We start from the raw sequence: 22,209 nt of genomic DNA, 5'->3' as shown, positions 1-22,209 counted from the left end.
GCGAGACAACGCGCACACTTTGGCAGGCAACGCGGCATTCGCAATACTCAGTGTGCACGCACACACACGAGGTGGCGAGCTGTTACAATGACAGTGACACCCTTAGTTTCACACACAGTAGAAGACTGATCATCCCGATTCTGCTGTTTTCGAGTTCTTCGAATACAATGATTCCCAGGTTACCGTGCAGGTGCGCTTTGACGCGGTGGCTATCTTAGAGGCTAAAGCCCGTTAGCTTGCACCACTAAACATTAAAACAAAACAATTTCTTACGCTTTGCACTTTACTTCGGGACACATCTTATAATCGTGAAAGATACAGAGTTAATTAATTTGTGTAACACTGAAAGTCGCGAGTTCTATCTTCTTATTTCGTGTTTTCTACTGAAAATCTCGTGCTTGTACTCTTGTTAACTTTACTATTACAGAGATCGCCTAAACTTTATTTTTTTTATTGGTACTGTGCGCAACAAATAACTTACTTGGTCTTTCTGCTGCCACTGCTTGATCTGCTACATTCCATTATTTAACAAAAACATAAAAAAACCTATTATTCGTGCTGAGTGCAATGCATGTTCTGTATGGCGGCTCCTGCTGTTGCTTGCGGCTTCTGCTTACTACAACTACATATAATTCACGAGAAAGTGTTTGGTCAAATCTAAACTATATAAATGATAACCCAAACAAGTAATTCCTTTTTTCAAAAACTATATTATGAAAGCGATTCTTTCTCATTCAATTAACAAAACGCTAGAAGCTCTTTGAACAATCGCTTCGTATGTAAATCTGCCTCCAATGGCATTAAAGCAATATTACAAATTAATCAGACTCTTGAGACAGACTGAAATAATTCTCAATTAAATACATAGTCAAACAATTCCCTGACAATTACAAAAGAAATCAATGACAAAAATCAATACTTAAGCTATTCGCCTAACAATGGTTTCCCTTCAGAATTCAGCTCCTATCTTTATCAAAATTACCGTCTGCTGCTACGCACATACACAAACCCTTTTCCTTAAATTAATAAGCGCGCTGCAAATTATAAAAAATATCAACTCAATACCAAATCCTGTGTCGCTGCTGGCGGTCACGGCAGTTCGGCAGCTCGGCGACGACCCCTCGCCCAACACGTGCGCACCACAGCAGGCGGGCTCCTACACTGGCTTCCAAACTGCCACTAATTAATCCGTGCGTTGTGAAGCGTGACAACAATATCTTAGATTCCAGAGCTTGTGTATGCGCGCTGTAGCCAACCTTTAAATCCTAAGAGAGTATTGCCAACTCTCAACATCACTCATACAGTGCCTCCATAGCCGAATACTTAGATCTGCTGCTTTTGGCGCAGAAGAGCGCCAGTTCGATTCCTGCTAGCATCTTAATTTTCTGAGGTATGGATGTGGGGCATGGCCGGCCGCTGTGGACGAGCGGTTCTAGGCACTTCAGTCCAGAACCACGCAGCTGCTACGGTCGCAGGTTCGAATCTTGCCTCGGGCATGGATGTGTGTGATGTCCTTAGGTTGGTTAGGTTTGCGTAGTTCTAGGTCTAGTGGACTGGTGACCTCAGATGTTAAGTGTCATAGTGCTTAGAGCCATTAGAACCATTTTCATGTGGGGCATGGGGCCCATTTAACGCTTCTGAGGTCGAATGACGGGCTGCGTGAATAAAGAACGAGCGGCAATACCATGATTCGTCTACTGGCAATAACGGCTCGGGGAATCGCCAACATGCTGATCACATGTCCCATCATCACATGTAACTCCTCAAACTGCCTTGTAGTCAGCAGTCGCCAGTCTGAACAGTCCTAACGCCTAAACCGTAAGTGGTGTTTACATACTTCACTAAGATTGTTCACCAACACAATGAACCATCGATCTCGGCGAAATAGGTTGGCTTGCATGCCACTTCGATACAGATGCACTATGCCATCAAAAGTATCCGGACACCTGGCTGAAAATGACTTACAAGTTAGTGGCGCCCTCCATCGGTATCGCTGGAGATCACTATGGTGTTTGCCTACCCTTAGCCTTGATGACAGCTTCCACTCTCGCAGGCATACGTTCAATCAGTTGCCGGAAGGTTTCTTGGGCCCATTCTTCACGGACTGCTGCACTGAGGAGATGTATCGATGTCGGACAGTGAGACCTGGCACGAAGTCGGCGTTTCAGAACATTCCAAAGGTGTTCTATAGGATTCAGGTCAGGACTCTGTGCAGGCGAGTCCATTACAGGAATATTATTGTCGTGTAACCATTCCGCCACAGGCCGTACATAATGAACAGGTGCTCGATCGTGTTGAAAGATGCAAACGCTATCCCCCAATTGCTCTGTAACAGTGGGATGCTGTCATAGTGCCACGCAAAACAACAAGGGGTGCAAGCCTCCTCCATGGAAAACACGACCAGACCATAACACTACCACCTCCGAATTTTACTGTTGGCACTACACACGCTGGCGGATGACGTTCACCGGGCATTCGCCATCCTCACACCCTGCCATCGGATCGCCACATTGTGTACCGTGATTCGTCACTCCACACAACGTTTTTCCACTCTTCAATCGGCCAATGCTTAGGCTCCTTAAACGAAGCGAGGCGTCGTTTGGAATTTACCGGCATGATGTGTGACTTATGAGCAGCCGTTCGACCGTGAAATACAAGTTTTCTCACCTTCCGCCTAATTGTCATAGTACTTGCAGTGGATCCTGATGCAGTTTGGAATTCCTGTGTGTGGTTCGGATAGATATCTGCCTATTACACATTACGACCCTCTTCAATTGTCGGCGGTCTCTGTCAGTCAACAGATGAGGTCGGCTTGTACGCTTTTGTGCTGTACGTGTCCCTTCACATTTCCGCTTCACTATCACATTGGACTCAGTGGACCTAGGTATATTAGGAGTGTGGAAATCTCGCGTACAGACGTATGACACAAGTGACAACCTATGACCTGACCACGTTCGAATCCGTGAGTTCCGCTGAGCACTCTATTCTGCTCTCTCACGATGTTTAATGACTACTGAGGTCAGGTTGTGGCAGTAGATGGCACCACAATAAATATGAAAAACGTATGTTTTTGGGGGTGTCCGGATACTTTGGTCACAATATGTAGCTATCTACCGGGTACAACCACATCGGAGGGGTGTCTATAGAGAAGCCAGACAAGAATGTAGTCCTCAAAGAAGGACAGCTGTCTTCAGTAGCTGCACGAGCACGTCTGGATGACTGGCCGATATGGCATCGCAACAGTGGCTGACATGGGCTTGCTATTTTCATACTGCTGGGCGGCTGAAAGCAAGAGGAAACCACAGACGTTATTTACCTGAGAACAAGCAACTATACGCTATTGTTAAATGATGATCGCATCCTCTTGTCTAAAATATTATGGAGGTAAACAGCCGCCCATCCAAATATTCCGATGAATACTATTCAAGAGGTTGATCTAGTCTGAAAAAACAAGACTGACATTCTACGGGTCGGAGCGTGGAATGTTCGATCCTTTAATTGGATAGGTAGGTTAGAAAATTTAAGAAGGGAAGTGGATAGATTGACCTCAGATATTGTTAAAGTTAGTGAAGCGCGGAGTCTCTAAGAACAGAACTTCTGGTCAGGTGAGTACAAGGTTGTAAGTACAAAATTATTTAAGGGTAGTACAGGAATAGGTTTAAGGATCTTCTCTTTCCTCGCCTTTGTGCCCTATCTTCACAAGGTCGGTACGTTAATTATTGGATTTGGTATTAGGTAACGACTGACTGAAACAGGACCAAGGAACACAATATAAGACGAATGGGTAGCCTAGAGAGATGAAATACAGATGAAATGAAGGCAGTAGAGGACCAAATACGCAAAAAGGTAGAAATCCTTGGATAACACAAGAAAACAGAGTCTAGCCGACGAAAGAATACTCAGAGGAGACAACGTATTTTTGTTTTGTGAAGTGCACAATTTTACTTTTCCGAATATTAAAACCGAGTTGCCGATCGTGGCATCTGACATCTTACCAAGACCTGACTGAATGTATATGCAGCTTCTTTCAGCCAGTACTTCATTATAGGTAACTACTTCATCTACACAGAGCCTGAGGTTAGTATTAATATTGTGCGCCAATGTCATTAATATAAAACATGAACAGCAAACGTTCGAAAACACTGGCGCAACCCGCTGTCACTCCTGCATCTGACGATAACTCTCCAGCCAAGAGAACATTCTGCGTCCTGCCTGCCAACACATCCTCAGTCTAGTCACATATTTCACCTGATAGGCTATCTGGTCGTACTGCGTCTAAAACTTTTTGGGAATCAAGAAATATTGCAACTATCTGTGTACCTCGATCCCAAGTTTTGAGTGTGTCATCTGAGTAAAGTGGGAGTTGGGTTTCACATGGTCGATGCCTTCAGAATCCTTTGTAAGAAAACATTTGAAAACGGAGTTCATCATTTCAGCTTTTGCTTCGCAACCGTCAGTTTCAGTTCCTGTCTCATTCCGAGTCACTGGACACTAACTTTTTTGCCACTAACAGCATTTACACATGGCTAGAATTTCTTTGGGTTCTGAGAAAGTTCATGTGACAATATTCTTCTACGGCATTCAATGAAGACTTCACGCACTGCTCTCTTGAAAGTCAAAGCCGTTTCGTTCAGCACCTCTGTCTGTAGCCCCATGCTTTGTTTTACATCTATAACCGCAGTAGACTTTGGAAGTTTCTTTGCAGTGGCTGTATACCATGGAGAGTCCCCTCCGTTTTGAACTGTTCTACTGGCTACATATCTATCCAGTGCATGGTCAATTATACTTTTAAACTTAAGTCATAGTTCCTCACACGCTCCCGTCCTGTGCTGAAAATTTCAAGTTCGTCATTGAGGTATGACACTACTGTTTTTTTTATCTAGTTTACTGAACATATATATTTTCTACTATTTTTATTTTTCCTTTGTACTTTGGTAATCATTGCTGCCACAACAGCAACACAGAACTGACACGTTTCGATATGGACATCCTCAAAGAAGTCAAATTTGGCTCTGAGCACTATGGGTCTTAACATCTGAGGTCATCAGTCCCCTAGAACTTTAAAGTACTTAAACCTAACTAACCTAAGGACATCACACACATCCATGCCAGAGGCAGGATTCGAACCTGCGACCGTAGTAGTCGCGCGGTTCCGGACTGAAGCGCCTAGAACCGCTCGGCCACAACGGCCGGCTCGAAGAAGTCAGGCCTGTTTGTTGCCATCACATCTAATGTATTTCCATCATGTATGAGGTTCCGAAATATCTGTTCTAGGTAAATTTCAGAGAACGCATTTAGTGACGTTCCACACAATGTCTTCACATGCCCACCACTACCTGAATAGTAATTTTCGCAGTTGATTATTGGATGATTAAAGTCACCGCTGATAACTGCAGTATGATTACTTATACTTACACTTCTGAGTTTCCTAAAGCCGTCGTTATCTGGATTGGATGGTGAATCAGCTAAACGAAAAAAAAACCTTGTGTGCATCGCCATCCCCCACCCCCCCCCACACACACACAGTCAGCTGCTTTGGTAGCAGCTTCTGGTGTGCATTGGTCACTTGACGCATTTAATGGGACCCTATAGTTCTCAACCCTATGGTTCAAGTCCAGGAAGTTGCAGCCCAGCTTGTCATAGATCCATTGAAGTCTCTGGTTCATTCCTATCAACTCAGAACCAGAGGGGGGGGGGGGGGGCACGAATAGTTCTGGGGACTATGCTGCCAATTGTGAACTTCGTTGAAACTCTGTGAGATAGGTTGGTCTTCTCAATCTACTCTGCCAGTCGCTGCAATGATCGAAGTATGAACTCTGAGCTCAGACGACAGGCATAGTTTTTTCCTACGTGAGCCACCATCTGCAGTTGGTCGCACCCCGTTCCCTCCCTAAATAGCTGCTGGAATAGCATCGGCAGGAAGGTAGCAACAGCGAGGCGATGCTGATTCTATGGTCCCCCCCCCTCCTGCCCCCCCCCCCCCCCCCCGCTCCTCAGATTTAGTGGTAAAATGGCTCAGTGGATAGTGGATAGCACGACAAAACCTGGACACAGATATGAAAACAGGAAGGTACACTGAAATGTGAAAGACAGAAAAAGAAAAATAGAAATAGTAGCTCGAAGACATGCAACATCGAGCGAAGTGTAACAACCGTGCCGTCGTGGGTGTGTGGTTACAGCGCTGGGCTGCAAAACGAGAGCTCCGTAATCAAATCTCCATCGAGCCCATTTTTTTCAGATAATTATGATCTTCCCGTCAGGTCATCGACGTGTCTGTTTCTATTTTGCTTCTTTTTTCGCAGTGTTGTACACCTTGTTCCTGTTGTCGTGTCTGATATGTGTTCAGTTTTTGACGAGTTATCCACTGGGCGGTCTTACCAAATCTGAGAGGGGTGCGATGGGGAATTTCCCTTTTTAGAAGATAGATTGAAGAAAGGCAAAGCTATGTTAATACGATATATCTATATGCAGTTTTGAGGATGTTGACCAGAATACACCCTTTGAAATTCTGAAGATAGAAGGGACAACGCACAGGGAGCGAAAGGTTACTACAACTTGTACAAAAATCAGACTGCAGTTGTTAAGAACCAGGCACGAAAGGGATGTAATGGTTGAGAAAGGAGTGAGAGATTCGTAGCCTCTTATCAAGTTACTAATCTTTAGCCCGAACAAACAGTAAAGGATACAAAACAGAAATTTGGAGAAGGAATTAGAGTCCAGGAAAAAGCATTAAAAGTCTGAGGCTTCCCAATAACATTCCAGTTCTCTCGGAGACAGCTAAGTACTTGGAAGTGCAGTTGAATGGAATAGGCACTGACTTAAAAAGAAGTTGTAAGATGAATATCAGCAAAAGTAAAACAAGGCTAATGGAATGCATTCTAATTCAATTAGGCGATACCCAATGAGTTATTTTAGGAAATGAGACACTAAAAGTGGTAGACGAGTTTCGCTATGTGGACAGCATAATAATTGAGAATGACTGAAGTAGAGAGGATATACAACGAAGACTGGCCATAGTACGAAAAGCATTTCCGAAAAATATTTCTTTTTTAACGTCTAACAAGTTCAAGTTCTAGTGTAGCAACTATAATATTATGTAAATAACAGCATCAGTTAATCAGTAATAATTGAAGGACAACAGTCATATAAATTATATTTTGATACACTAATCAGTTTAGAGTCATTAAAATATATAGTCGAATTTTACACGTTTAATTACGTTGGACAGGGAGTATTTCCGTCTGTCGCGGAGTTGAGATGTGTTAGCTGGTGCGCTCCTGGCGGTCGTCAGTTGTTTACGTTTCGCGGACGAGTGTGGCGACTCGTACTCGGCTATAGTGCTTGCAGTGGGTCGACTTTCACATGATATTTCTTCACCGTGTGCGTCAAGCGACCCGACCGCGTAGTTCATTACTAACAATACGTTTCCAAGGATATTAGAACTCTGACACTGTATGTTGACCGTTTCGGTCTTTCGATACTCTTAGTAGCTTACTAGTCTTCACATTGGTTATAACATTATCTTGCTAAGGCCTTAATCTTACGAGAATATTGGAAACTGTTCCACCAATACTGATTGGGTCGATATCACCGTTGTCTAGATTTTAAGAGTGTCTTGGTAGCAAAGTATAATGTATTAAGACTTCATGCATGATATGGCGTTTTTTCAGACGTCTCAGTGTTTATGACGTCATATCTTTTGACATGTGTGTCGTACAGTGAAGTATTCGTGCAGATACATTAAGCGGCTTGTGTGTATTCTGTCTGCGAAATATGTTAGTTAGTAGTAAAGAAGAAATTTAAACGTCATCCATGATGCGACACTTTTCCACGCATCTCAGTGTTTATTACGTCGTATCTCCTGTACTACGATAAGAAACTAAACTCCACCTGAACAGGCCATGAAGTCCCAAAGGTATCGACCGGCCGCCGTGTCATTCTCAGCCCACAGACGTCACTGGATGCGGATAGGGAGGGGCGTGTGACCACCATACCGCTGTCCCAGTCGTATGTCAGTTTAAGAGAACGGAGCCGCTACTTCTCAGTCAAGTAGCTCCTTAGTTTGGGTCGCAAGGGCTGAGTGCACCACGCTTGCCAACAGCGCACTACAGACTGGATGTTCACCCATCCAAGTGCTAGCCCAGCCCAACAGCGATTAACTTGGGTAATCTGAGGGGAACCGGTGTTACCAGTACCGCAAGGCCGTTGGCCCTGGACTATGATAGACAGGTAGTTATTACCCCCAAAGCGATTGTTGCCTGACAATAAGGAATAGGAGTGCCAAGTCTGGCTGAAATCGGTCCAGTGGTTTAGGAGGAGATGTTAGACAGACACAGACACAGACACACACACACACACACATTTTTATAATATGTATGGATCTGAGGCTCAATGACCTGGTTCAGATCTTCCAATTGGACGCCACTTCGGCGACTTGCGTGTACCTAGCGTACCCCAGTTACCCAACCGGAGAAAGGGGACCGTCAGGTTAATGTGTGGTGTACCAGGGTGGGAAGAAACTGACGTACCCACCCCTCAGGCAAACCCGCCGCAGCCGAGAGTGTATAATCGTGATGCCGTTAATGGCCAGCGCACCTAGGTAACTGATGTTGAGCGGGATGTAATGAAGAGTTACGCCTTTAGCGATGGGAAGTCGTTGGCGGGCTCCAGGCCGCGTCGGGAACGCCCCGAGCAAGGCCTGGTAGCCGCCAACGGGAACGGACCACAAAGGAAGTTTCCAGGCGTCTTTTTCGTGTTTTTTGTGTCACTGCTTCCCCGGCTTCTCTAGTAGCAGTTTATGGTGCGGTTTTGCTGTTGAGGTACTTTTCATTTCACATTCATAAGTCAAACGGAAGTTCGTCGACCAGTCTCAGACTGTTAGGTTCTATGACATTTTCACACATTTTCCTTTCCATTTATTACGTAGTTTCTTGTTTGAGCTTTGCTAATTGGCTTCCTTGTTTTTTTTTCTCGATTTATTTACGTTGTTTTTGCTGTTTCTTTCCGTTTTGTTTTTCTAGTTTGTTCCTTACCTTTTATTTGTCATGTCAGACTTCCGGGTACTTTTTGTCGGTGCCAGATTCTTAGTATAACTGTTCCGATGTTCTCTAGTTATTTCAGGGTGCTTCTCAATATGTCTATCGTATCACAAACTTTATTGGTGAATCTTCGTATGATTTGGTTTAGTGTGTCCGTTCCCACCGCGTTTCGTAAGTCTACGCAATCGAGTGAAGAAGCGCAGTGGATACCATACGGGAGTCTCATTCCGGATGGAAACAGCTCATATCCGGGTCTGGTCATCCAGATTTAGGTTTTCCGTAATTTCCTTAAATCACTGCAGGCAAATGTCGGGATGGTTCCTTTGAAAGGGCACGGCCGATTTCCTTCCCCATCCTTGACGCAGTCCGAGCTTGTGCTCCGTCTCTAATGACCTCGATGTCGATGGGACGTTAAACCCTAATCGTCTTTCCTCCTTTCCTCCATCCCTCCCACCCTTCCACAAACACCTGACAATAGCAACAACGCAATGTGCCTCTCGTCAGACACGACGGCTGGTCGACACCCCTTGGGTTCTCATCGCCTAGACGAGGAGCTCGTATAGAGGCTGGTTGTCACTTGAATTCCCTGTAAATAGAAGAAAACTGCGGCTCTGTTAAACGTCGACGAGTTTGACTTTAGGAAAGTCATAGGCACAAGAGAGGCAGTTTTTCCGTTGCACTTTATTATCGAAGCAAGACGTACGAAAAATCAAGACACGTTCATAGGAGTCGTTGACCAAGAAAATACGTTTGACAATGTAAAATGGTGCAAGACGTTTGAAAATCTCAAGAAAATAGGGGTAAGCTATAGGGAAAGAAGGGTACTAGTCTATATACGTATAAGAATCGAGAAGAAACAGTAAGAATGGAAAGACCAAGAGAGAAGTGCTCGGATTAGAAATGCAGTGAGACAGGGACGCATAGAGTGACGTCTACCAAAAAAAGGTGAAAGTAATGAGGGGTAGCAGAAATGAGATTAGTGATAAACTTCATGTCAAAATTGGGAACCACGAAGTACACAAAATGAATGAATTCTACTGTCTTGGAAGGAAGCTAAATGTGATGCACGAAGCAAAGTGAATGTAAAAACTCACGCTAGCACAGGCGAAGAGCGCACTCCTGACTAAAGAAAGTCTACTAGTATCAAACATTGTAAAGTTTCTAGTTGATTTATGGTACGCATTGAGAGTGATGTGAGCTCTGTTTTCTTTCGATGTGTTGTACTTCACATTTGTAATCTGTACATTTTCCAAAAGAGAGACCTTCAGCTGTCAGTATGTTACACCACAGACGTTCTGAGTACAAGTAATGGTTGCTGTAGCATTCTGTAAGAGGTAAGTGAGTGACTCGGAAATTGGTCGCACTATAGAGCAGTCCGGAAACAGCTTGCAGAGCACAAAGATGAAGATACAGAGGATGCTGAATATTGGAAATATGATATGGTAAAGATTAATTTGAGAAGTGTGAAGATTTTCAGTTAATGCTGTTGCTTATTTGCGCGTCTGTGCGAAATTTATGATTTGTTTCGAAAACGGAATGTTTTAGTGGGAATTTTTTTTGGCCAGGTTAATTAGTTTGATTACTGAGATGCGATGAAGCAAAGTTATCTGTTCAGATGATTTGCCCTGAGAAGTTTTAGATTTACCGTTACCATTCTACAAATTTATTTCATGGCAGATTCACTTTTACTGAGAAGTAATTTTTGTAAAGATGATCACATTTGTCAAAAGCTAGAGTTTCAATATAGTTCTTGAATGTTAGTCTCTTTTACATCAATCAGTAAATCCGACTGTCTGCTCACGAATTTTGTGTGTGTGTGTGTGTGTGTATCGCCGAATTGCGCTGTGCGGAACACAACTGCATAAACGTAAAGTTGAAGATTAATGCCCTTAGTAAAGCAGCATGTTCTTGCATTGCACTGCAAAAGGATTTTCTTTTATTTAGCTGGTTTGTTGCTGAGCTGTATTTTTATGTTCATCACTTCGAGCAGTACCGAGTTTCCGTTGCCACAGGTAATCCATGAAAATTTGCTGGGGCCAGTTACGTTGCAGTCAAGACAATAAGAGCATCAAGAGTTATAGCTTTGAATTTCAGAATTAGCACCTGGCTCAATTTAGGTAACGTTCAATTCAGATTACATTTCTTTGTTAGACAGACTTATTCTCACAGTGCAGTGTCACATTTGCGTGAGCGTTATTTAATATTTGGAATTCTGTTCAGGCAGTTTGCTTACGTAAATTCACAGGGTAATTTCACATACATTTTTGTTATTTGTGCGTTCAAAGTTCAATTTGTAATTTTATGCAGCATTTTGATTCTGTTAGTTTTGTGTGTTGGAGCTGCAAGTCACGTACGGTGTTTTCACGCTCTGTAGCACAATACAAAATTTCACAGCACAGTCTCTTTAGTTTACCGCTTTAGGTTTTCTGTTAATTTGGTTGACTCTAATTGCAATACCGATATACTGTTATACAGTCTCAGATTGGTTTGGCGACTCATTTTTGTTTGAGAGTGTTATGTAGGCGCATCACCTGCGTTGTTCAACGTTAAACTAAGCAAACCAGTTCAGTCCAGTACAGTTACAATTGACAATACTCATCTTAACTTGAGGAAGAAAATTTCAGAGAATGTTCATCTGTAGCACAGCATTATATGGAAGTGAACTATGAACTGTTGGAAAACCGGAAAATAAGAGAACTGAAGAGTTTAAGGTGTGGTGTTAGAGGATTATGTTGAAAATTTGGTAGACTGATAAGGAATGACGAGGATCTCGCCAGAATCAACGAACAAAGGAGTGTGGGAAATACTGACAATCAGAAGGGATAGGATGATATGTCGTGTCTTAACCTTCGCAATAACTAGGGAGGGGGGTACTTTATGCCCACCTTTTGAAAGTATTGAAATCTATTGAGGTACTTTATTTTTTTAATTTTGTAAAAACATATTTGTCTTTAATTAAGTCTTCTTCCAGATTGTGTGATTGTTTTACATTTTTAGTTCAAGCTTAATAGGAAAATTTAAGTTTAAGGGAGGTGGTCATAGAGTCTCCTCCCCCCCCCACCCCCTACTCACCCCCCCTCCACTCAGTAGTAAATGCGACTTCTCGCAATGGTCGTCTTACTCCACAGATAATAGCATTATGAGACCTTAGAACACATGGACATTATATTTCTCTGGGTTGACAGCAACAATGGTCTCAAGAATGATTCATTTCCCTTTGGTTCTTTACTGTTTCCTGTTCAGTGGCACTTAGTCCAGCGTTAGATACAACTGTGACTGAACATGTATCGACAGTAACTTACTGACCGAGAAATATCATAGATTTTTGAAAAATCTAAAGACTCTCAAATTGAATTTGATGAAACGGACGATGTGGTGAGTGAACGTGAAGAGGAATGTGTTGTGGGCGAGGACGTGGACAGTGATAGAGTACCTACAGACGCTGAAGGTGAGTTCTGCGCACCTGAAACTGATGAAAACTCAGCTTGCGAGGTTAGTGACAAGTATATTACAAGCACTGGAAAACTTTATAGCTCCAAACCTCCTCACATTATAAGACGAGTAGCACAAAAAATGTTCTAATGTGTGTGAAATCTTATGGGACTTAACTGCAAAGGTCATCAGTCCCTAAGATTACACACTACTTAACCTACATTATCCTAAGGACAAACACACACACCCATGCCCGAGGGAGGACTTGAACCTCCGCCGGGATCAGCCACGAGTAGCACAAAACATAATGACAGAAGCAGAAGGCATAAGAGACAAAGGTAAAGTAGGATTAATAAGAAAATCGTTTGAAAAGTTTTTGTCTCCAGAATATATCAACATCATAATAAAGCATACCACTGAAGGGGCACTGAGGAAGAAAGTTCCCGAGACGGACAGACTTGAATTCATGGCATATGTAGGGGCTACTTATTATTATGGGGAAGGAAAACGACAGTAAGTCATCTGTTACAGATTTATGGTCTTACACTACAGGAAGGTTTGTTTATGCTGCTAGCATGAGCCGAACCAGATTCCAGCAGCTTACTAAAATAGTAAGATTTGATGACAGAGTGTCACGAAGAGATCGCAGGAAACGTGATAAGTTTGCTGCAGTATGAGAAGTTTTTGATAAAATGAATTAATTACTGTCAAAATATTATTCCTTGGGATGCCCACTGTTAATGACGAAATGTTGTCATTGTTCTGGGGCAGGTGTCCCTTCAAGATCTTCATGAAGGAAAAACCTAGTAAATACGGTATACTGATGTGCATGCTCATAGACGCTAAAGCCAGAGATGTTATCAGCATGGAGCCTTATGCTGGGAAAAGAAATGATGGTACATAACAATGAAATTCCACTGCAAAAAATGGTTCAAATGGTTCTGAGCACTATGGGACTCAACTTGTGAGGTCATTAGTCCACTAGAACTTAGAACAAGTTAAACCTAACTAACCTAAGGACATCACACACATCCATGCCCGAGGCAGGATTCGAACCTGCGACCGAAGCGGTCTCGCGGTTCCAGACTGTAGCGCCTATAACCGCACGGCCACTTCGGCCAGCCAAATTCCACTGCAGCTGTGGTCAAATACGCGGTTCTTATACATAATCCAAGGCGAAATGTCACCACAGACAGATATTACACTTCAGTTGATTTGACGGAAGATCTATGGAGGACTCATATGCTAACTCTTGTGGGAACATTACTAGCTAATAGAAAACATATATCTCAATAACTGAAAGGTATCTCAAGCAGAGAATTATGTTCTAGTAAATTTGCTGGATATATTCCAATTACAATTGTTTCTTACATCCCCCATGAAAAACCCAAAAGAAATCTGCTGTTTCTATCACCTCAACATTATGACCCTGCAATTGGTTCACCTACTGACACCAAGAAGAGAGCAGTTATAAATTTATATTATAATGAGACTGAAGGTGGCGTTGAGATGATAGATAAAATGGTGAGGAAATATTCAACTAAGAGGGCTACAAGAAGGTGGCCGCTGTCTGTTTTCTATACTCTAGTGGACATAGTAGTGGTAAATAGCTATACACTACTTTTGTTGAATTTCCCGGACTGGAATAAGAAAAAACCTAATAAGCGACGACTTTTTCTTCAAGAACTGGGGCTGCAGCTCACGAAACCGTACATTGAAGAAAGGGCTACAAATATTGCAGGACTGCCAAAGTTTCAAGTATGGAGGGTATTCACGCATGGAAAATCAAGAACAACTTTGGTGCAAAGAAAGCTAATGGACGTAAGGGTAGATGTCATTTGTGTATTAGTGAAAGCAATCAAAAGCAGAAAGGTAAAACAAAGTGAACAAAACAACAATAATCTGTATCAATTGTAAGAGATACACATGTGGTAAACACAGCAAAAAAACAATTGTATGTTCCAACTGTGAAGTAGATTCCGAAGAAACTGGTTAATAATCCTTCTCACAAAACTATGTTATGCACCTAAGCTCAAGTTTTTGTAATATTTTTTAATTATAGTAAAGTGTACTTCAATAGTACTATAACTAATTTTACCACTAATTTTTTCTCAAAATAATTAGACTTAGTAAACTTAAATGACGATGTGGGTGAAAGATATAAAATGCATGTATGAAAAGAAATATTCAGGTTCTGGACCCTGATTATGCATCAATATATCTTTCAAAAGTATGTTATTAATATAATTCAAGAACAATTAATGAATTTTATTTGTTTTTTAAAATTTTTATGGGGGCAAAAAGTACCCCCACCCCCCCTTGGTAATACACTTTACTGAAAATGGCTTGGTATTGTGAGGCTTAACATAGGAACGAATAACTTCCTGGTACCAAGCGCAGCAGAATTTTGAGTCCGCATCAGACGTCATGGACATCTAAGACCCCTAGAGGTCTCTGCACCATCGCGCCGTAAGCTGTGACTGCGCGCGCCTCCTCTCCTGCATTTAGTGTGAGGGTGCCACAGTGGAACACGTAGTCCCAGCAGCCAATAGCGGCGCCCCCGATCGTGTATTTAAGCGCCTGCCTCTCTCTCAGTCAGTCCCCCTCACCCCCTGGTTGCTCCTCAACTCTCCCCTCCCCACCCCCTGTCACGTCTTCACTGTTGTGTCCCCCCTACCCTCCATCTTTACATCCTTCATCTCCTTTCCCAAGGTAGCTTCCATCAACTCCCTCTCCTGGATGGTCCCCTCTCTCCCTCCATTTATCCCTCCTATCAACTCTGATCCTCACTCCCCCTCCTTTCCTCTGTCCTTTTCCTGGGCTCCCTCTCCCCCCCTTCCATCCTCTTTTTTCGCTGCCTACCTTCTCTCTGCCACCCTTCTCTCCCCCGAGTCCTTTTACATTTCCCTCCTCTGCCTTTTCCCATTCCCTCTCGCGTCTGCCCTGCCCCTCTCCCCCCTTATGAGTCCTCTCCCTCCTTTGGTCCCCCCCTCCCCATTTTTCGTTTTTTCCTTTCCTCCCTCCTTGTTTTCCCCCTCGGGGTCCCCCCCCCCACCCCCATCAGCCCTTGGCTAGGGAGTGTCATCTATGTGCCGACATTTTCGTGCAGTGTTTTACAGTGAGTGTTTAGTGTTGTGTGTCTTTTGGGCAGTGTTGCGAACGGACATCATACTGTCGCTGGGTGTGATTTTTTTTATCTCTTGCGAACAGAAACCAGACTGTCGCCATGTTTTTTTAATTGTGTGTCTACTATGTTACTTGTCTGATTCCTGTGTATTTTATTAACATTGCCAACCCCTTTGCTTTATGTTTTAACTTTCCACAATTTCCCGCCGTTTTCCAATTTAAGTCACCGTTCTATCGCCTGTTTTTCCTTGTTTCTTTTCTTCTTACGTTTTTAAAAAGTCTGTAGGCTGTAGAGCAGCGTACTAAGCTGCTGCCAGCCTGCCCCATTCGGGGGGAATCGAAATTCAATAAAGGAAAAAAAAGGCTCAGTCAGCGAGTCTAATCGTTGCTTGATTCTTGACAGACAGCGTGTTTACTGTTCTTTGTTTTCATTACTAATGGACGTCTTGGATTCGTTTGGTTGTCTGTCATTCCGTTGCTTCTTGCGTGATGTCGTCGTAAGGTCTCTCTGCATCGTCCATCGTTGTTTCGTGTCCGTCCTTTCCGTTCGTTTGTTTGTTTGTTCGCGGGCCGCTCTCCATTTGGTCCCGCCGCACTTTTTCGGCCACCCCGCGACCGTTCCCGTCGCGGATACGACAGGTTACAACAAACATCCAGACTGCAGGAATCTGTCGAGTATGAAAACTGTGGGGGGACTGGAGTATATCCAACAAGCACTTGAAGATGACGGATGTAAGTGATACTCTGAGATAAAGAGAGCAGAGTGGAAATTGCGGCGAGCCTCATTAAAGTAATATGTGGGGTAAAGAAAACTAAATAAATAAATTCGTGCAGGTTGCCGTTCTGATGGTGCATGGAGCAGTACCTTAAGGTCAGTTGGGGTCCTGTGTGGTGGCTCGTACTGCAGCAGAAGTAGCGGCGCCTCGCCGAGGCGCAGAGGGCCGTGCAGCGTGACGTTGATAGCGAGTGACGTCACAGAGCCGCGGCCTGGCAGCGCCGCAGTCACGTTGAGTGGAGCGAGCCAGGCGGGGCGCGAACCCACGGACCGCAGGCCGCCGTCCAAGCGACGTGGCCCCGACCACGCCACCATTGCGACCACCCCTGGTGAACCGCCTGCAAAAGGGAAATGGCACAGCTGTAGCCAGCGACTCAGCTAGCGATACTACGTACTCGTTCCCACAACTACGGGCGCCACATACGTGCAGCAGGCAGCGAGCACACCGTAATAGTCCAGAGACGCGCCCTCCTCCGTCCCATCACGTCACATGCCATGTCGTAATCCCTCTGTCTCTGCGGCCGTGTCTTATTGGGTTTCGAAAAAGACGATCGTGTGAAACCCAGCTCGCGCTATTCGTCCACGAGACTCAGAGGGCCATAGACACGGGTTACAAGGTAGATGCCGTGTTTCTTGACTTCCGTAAGGCGTTCGATACAGTTCCCCACAGTCGTTTAATGAACAAAGTAAGAGCATATGGGCTATCAGACCAATTGTGTGATTGGATTGAGGAGTTCCTAGATAACAGAAAGCAGCATGTCATTCTCAATGGAGAGAAGTCTTCCGAAGTAAGAGTGATTTCAGGTGTGCCTCAGGGGAGTGTCGTAGGACCGTTGCTATTGATAATATACATAAATGACCTTGTGGATGACATCGGAAGTTCACTGAGGCTTTTTGCGGATGATGCTGTGGTATATCGAGAGGTTGTAACAATGGAAAATTGTACTGTAATGCAGGAGGATCTGCAGCGAATTGACGCATGGTGCAGGGAATGGCTATTGAATCTCAGTGTAGACAAGTGTAATGTGCTGCGAATACATAGAAAGAAAGACCGCTTATCATTTAACTACAATATAGCAGGTCAGCAACTGGAAGCAGTTAATTTCATAAATTATCTGGGAGTACGCAATAGGATTGATTTAAAATGGAATGATCATAAAGTTGATCGTCGGTAAGGCAGATGCCAGACTGAGATTCATTGGAAGAATCCTAAGGAAATGCAATCCGAAAACAAAGGAAGTAGGTTACAGTACGCTTGTTCGCCCACTGCTTGAATACTGCTCAGCGGTGTGGGATTCGTACCAGATAGGGTTGATATAAGAGATAGAGAAGATCCAACGGAGAGCAGCGCTCTTCGTTACAGGATCATTTAGTAATCGCGAAAGCGTTACGGAGATGATAGATAAACTCCAGTGGAAGACTCTGCAGGAGAGACGCTCAGTAGCTCGGTACGGGCTTTTGTTGAAGTTTCGAGAACATACCTTCGCCGAGGAGTCAAGCACTACATTGCTCCCTCCTACGTATATCTCGCGAAGAGACCATGAGGATAAAATCAGAGAGATTAGAGCCCACACAGAGGCATACCGACAATCCTCCTTTCCACGAACAATACGAGACTGGAATAGAAAGGAGAACCGATAGAGTTACTCATGGTACCCTCCGCCACACACTATCAGGTGGCTTGCGGGGTATGGATGTAGATGTAGATGTTATTCAATCTAAATGTTACAACAGACATGCCAGCTGCACTCTTGTTCACAACACGAGCTTCAACGATGTTTGACGTCTGTCTGGATGTTTCGTATGAATACGAGTGACAGGATTTTTTAAAACGACGTTCCGTTCTTCAGTGTTCATTCTTTCCATAACTACAGTCAGCCAGAAGTTGGAATTGCGTACCGAACTCTCAACCAGTACCAAACTTCTAACTACTGATTCTATTGAAATAACCATAAGAGAAGACGTTCCCAATAGGTGTCTCCAGTAATTTAGCATAAAATGTTCCCCCAGTTCTTGCAAGGTAGCATCTACAGTATCCTCTGCCTATCATCAGGTTTTCAACAAACGGAATGCGTCCTGAGAGCTTACGGTCAACACTATTGACACTTATCAACCATGAGCCGAAGTATATTATAAGCAGCTTGAGGTTTTTTATCCTTCAGTGTGAAAAGTCTCTGTATAAGCCTTTTGCATGTCAGTGCCAACTTATGAATCTCCTGTCAAAATTATGACTTAATTTTGAAACAGAACGTCTATTTTAATTGTAGGATCGAACTGCAGACAATGACGATGTGTAATTAACAAGTGTAAGACATCCATTTCAACACAGATTAAACAGATTAGAAAGAGAGGAAAGGGGAACATATTGTTCTCACGTTCCAGATCTAGACTCAAATCACGTTTGGATAAGTGCGCACATGTTCATCCTTCAACACACACAATGTAAACCAGAACAACAGCATTCAGCAACAATGGAATTCTCATATTTGAAACAAAACTCATAAAATCTACCGTTTTAAAGAACAATGTATATATATTCGGAAATGTTGGCGAGGATTCGTAAAGTTTTTACAGTCAAGGCATATCCACACTTCTTGCTAGTGATCCTGCAAAATGGAAATTGGAAATTTGTGGTAAGGACTATGGGACCAAACTGCTGAAGTCATCGGTCCCTAGACTTACCCACTACTTAATCTAACTTAAAGTAACTACATGATAGCGCTTCAGCTAACTGCCCTCTTGTGTCTGGGGCTAGACCAAGTCTTCATTTGTCTGGTGTAAGCTTCCAATAATTGAAACCTAAACTGTCAAAAATCTTTTCTCTCCACCTTGAAGTGCATGGACAAGGTGGGGGGGGGGGGGGGGTGGAAAAAAGTATGGAAAAAGTAAAAACAAAATATATTAGTATGCCTAACAAAAATGGCTCTGAACACTATGCGACTTAACTTCTGAGGTCATCAGTCGCCTAGAACTTAGAACAATTAAACCTAACTAACCTAAGGACATCACACACATCCATGCCCGAGGCAGGATTCGAACCTGCGACCGTAGCGGTCACGCGGTTCCAGACTGAAGCGCCTAGAACCGCACGGTCACACAGGCCGGCTATGCCTTACACCCTGTAGAAAAATTGTCGGCATTCCGAACAGCTTCCAACCGTCTCTGGACGGTTACATAATTCCCTTATGGTTTTTGGCAGAATCTTATACCATTCTTCCTGCAAAATAGATGCCAGTTCAGCTAAGAATAACGGAGGTGGGTAACGATTAGCATCCTCCTTCCTACAGCAGACCACAAAGGCTCAATAATACTGATATCTGGTGACTGTGGAGGTCAGGGGAGATGCAATAAATGATCCTCGTGCTCATTGAAACAGTCCTGGACGATGCGAACTTTGTGAACAGAGGGAGTGTTATAGAACACAGTGTCACCACTGGGGAACAAATATTGGACCACGGGATGGACCTGATCAGCCAGAATGGTCACATAATCCTTGGCAATAACGTGATCCTTCATCGAAACGATGAAGATCATGTAATACACGATAAAGCTGCCGAAATCATCACCGAACCCTCACCGCGATTCCCTCTTGGTAGGCAAACGCGGCTAGAAGTTGGAAATACTGTGCAACAAGACTCATTCAACCAAATGACGGTCTTCCATTGCTCCAGAGTCCTGGTTTTATTGCTTCGGCTTCACGTTTTCTGGCTACTGGCATTAGCATCACTGATGAACGGTTTTGGAATTACAGCTCGCCGTTAAATTTCCAGCTAATGGACATCTCTCCGTATTGTTTCGGTGCTGGTACAGTTTGCGAGTGCGACGTTCAGTTCTGCAGTCCTCTTTTTTCTGGAATCCTGTCGTAAGTGCATATGGTCGTTTTTGCTCCATGTCCTCTCAGGTGAAGGGAGCAGATGATCAAACAGTCAAAAAGCAAGGCCGAAGTCACAGCATATATTGACTGTAACTAATGAAAGGAGAAAAAATAAAAATACGCCAAATGAAGCAGGAGTAAGTAAATACAAACGACTACAAAATGAGATTGACAAAAATGCAGCATATCTAAACAGGAATGTCTACAGGGAAAATCTAGGCTATAGGAGCATGCATGACTAGGGTAAAGGTAATCACCGCCTACAGGAAAATTGAAGAGGGCTTTAGAGAAAAGAGAACAGCTTTATGGATGTTGACAGCTCAGATGGATATCCAGTAGTACGCAACAACGAGAAAGGTGTAAGGAATATATAGAGAGGCTATAAAGCGGAGAAAACTTAAAGACAATCTTATAGGGAGGGAAGAGGAAGCAAACAAATACAATAATGCAAGAAGGACTTCAGACACTTCTGAAAGATCAAAGTCGAGACAAGGCTCCTGGAGTAGACATTCCCTCAAAAGTACCGATATCCCTGGGAGATGCAGACATTACAAAAATATTCCACCTGGTGTGCAAGATGTACGAGAAAGGCCACATACACTCAGACTTCTTTTCTAAATGTTATAGTATGCCTGTCTTCTGTAAAAAGGACGGAGAGTCGTATAGGACGGCACCCCCGTTACTGGTGACTCACGCGGACTTCTCTCTGGGTGCTACTGGCTTATTGTAATGATTTTCTCGATCCTTTCAGCTCATTTCGTTTAGCTCATTTCGTTTTAACTGCGCACCTTTACGCAGCTGTGTGTGCTTTAATCCAATTAATGCAGTCCTGGACAGAGCGAGTGAAATTTTATTCTTTTATTATAATTATATTTATTTGGTCGCCTGGCTCTTTCATTTTCAGCTGCTCTCCGCTTTGAAATGTTGACCGAAATACACTATTTGACGTTCTAAAGTAGCAGGAGAAAAACCGAGAGAGCGAAAAGTAATTTACAACTTACACATAAATCATATGGAAATTATAGGAGAATAAGTGCACGAAGGCAAGCAGCGGATTGGAAGGGAGGTAGGGGGGGATATAGCCTACCCCCTGACGTTCCTCAATCTCAACGATGAGCAAGCAGTGAGGAAAACCAAAGAAAAATTTCGAGAAGATGAAGTTTAAGGAATTGAAATAAAAACATTGAGGTTTGTCGATGACGCTGTAATTTTGTCAATGACAGTAAAAGATTTGGAAGAGCACCTGAAGGGAATATACAGTGTCTCAAAAGGAGGATATAAGATGAGCATCAACAAAAGAGCAGCGAGGGCTAAGGAATGTAATCGAATTAAATCAGGTGATGCTCAGGGAGTTAGTTAGGAAATGAGACGTTACAAGTAGACGAGTGTTGCTATTTGGGCAGAAAAATAACTGATGAGGGGCGAAGCAGTAAGGATATAAAACGTTGACTGGCAATGGCCAAAACAGAAGAAGAGAAGAACTGGTGCTGATGATTCGTTGCCACCATTCCAAGGGGTTTCTCCGTAGCCCACAGGTAGGTATTGTGAAGGTTGCTGATGAGGCTCCTTACAAAGATAGCGTCATCCTTTAATGGGATGGAAGACAAATCTCTGCAACTTGGTGGCCTGCACGAAGAACCAGTGACAAACAGTCGTCGCGTGCTCAAATCCGTATGAGATAAAGGAGAATATTCAACAAGTTTACAACGTTGACTGGATTACCGCACGACGGTGGGTCACTTGCCATGTGCTGATACCGGGGTCACTGCCACAGATATGTTATCTCCAAATTCAAGTGGGGTGCACCTCCATTGGAACGCATTTTGCTTCTTATCCTCTCAGGAGTCGTTTCCTGTACCTTTTTCCCATTTAGCAAAATCACCCATTATATTAATATTCACTCTGCGTTATCTCAAGACAGCTTTATTTTACTCACTGCATAAAATTATGAAATTAATGTTTTC

At 43.5% G+C, this 22,209-nt stretch overlaps 1 protein-coding gene across 1 annotated transcript in view; it reads right to left on the bottom strand.

Annotated features, from left to right (window-relative positions):
- LOC124775944 (bone morphogenetic protein 8A-like) overlaps window positions 1-22,209 on the bottom strand; it is a 79,360-nt gene that overhangs the window by 18,532 nt on the left and 38,619 nt on the right. Inside the window, exon 3 of the mRNA XM_047250788.1 lies at window positions 16,462-16,709. Coding sequence (XP_047106744.1) covers window positions 16,462-16,709 — 248 coding nt within the window. The remainder of the gene's footprint in view (window positions 1-16,461; window positions 16,710-22,209) is intronic.

Source organism: Schistocerca piceifrons, chromosome 2 (assembly GCF_021461385.2).
Source record: "Schistocerca piceifrons isolate TAMUIC-IGC-003096 chromosome 2, iqSchPice1.1, whole genome shotgun sequence".
NCBI classification, from domain to species: Eukaryota; Metazoa; Arthropoda; class Insecta; order Orthoptera; family Acrididae; genus Schistocerca; species Schistocerca piceifrons.
Note: the sequence above shows the minus strand (reverse complement) of the source record. Positions and strands in the feature narration are given on the sequence as shown.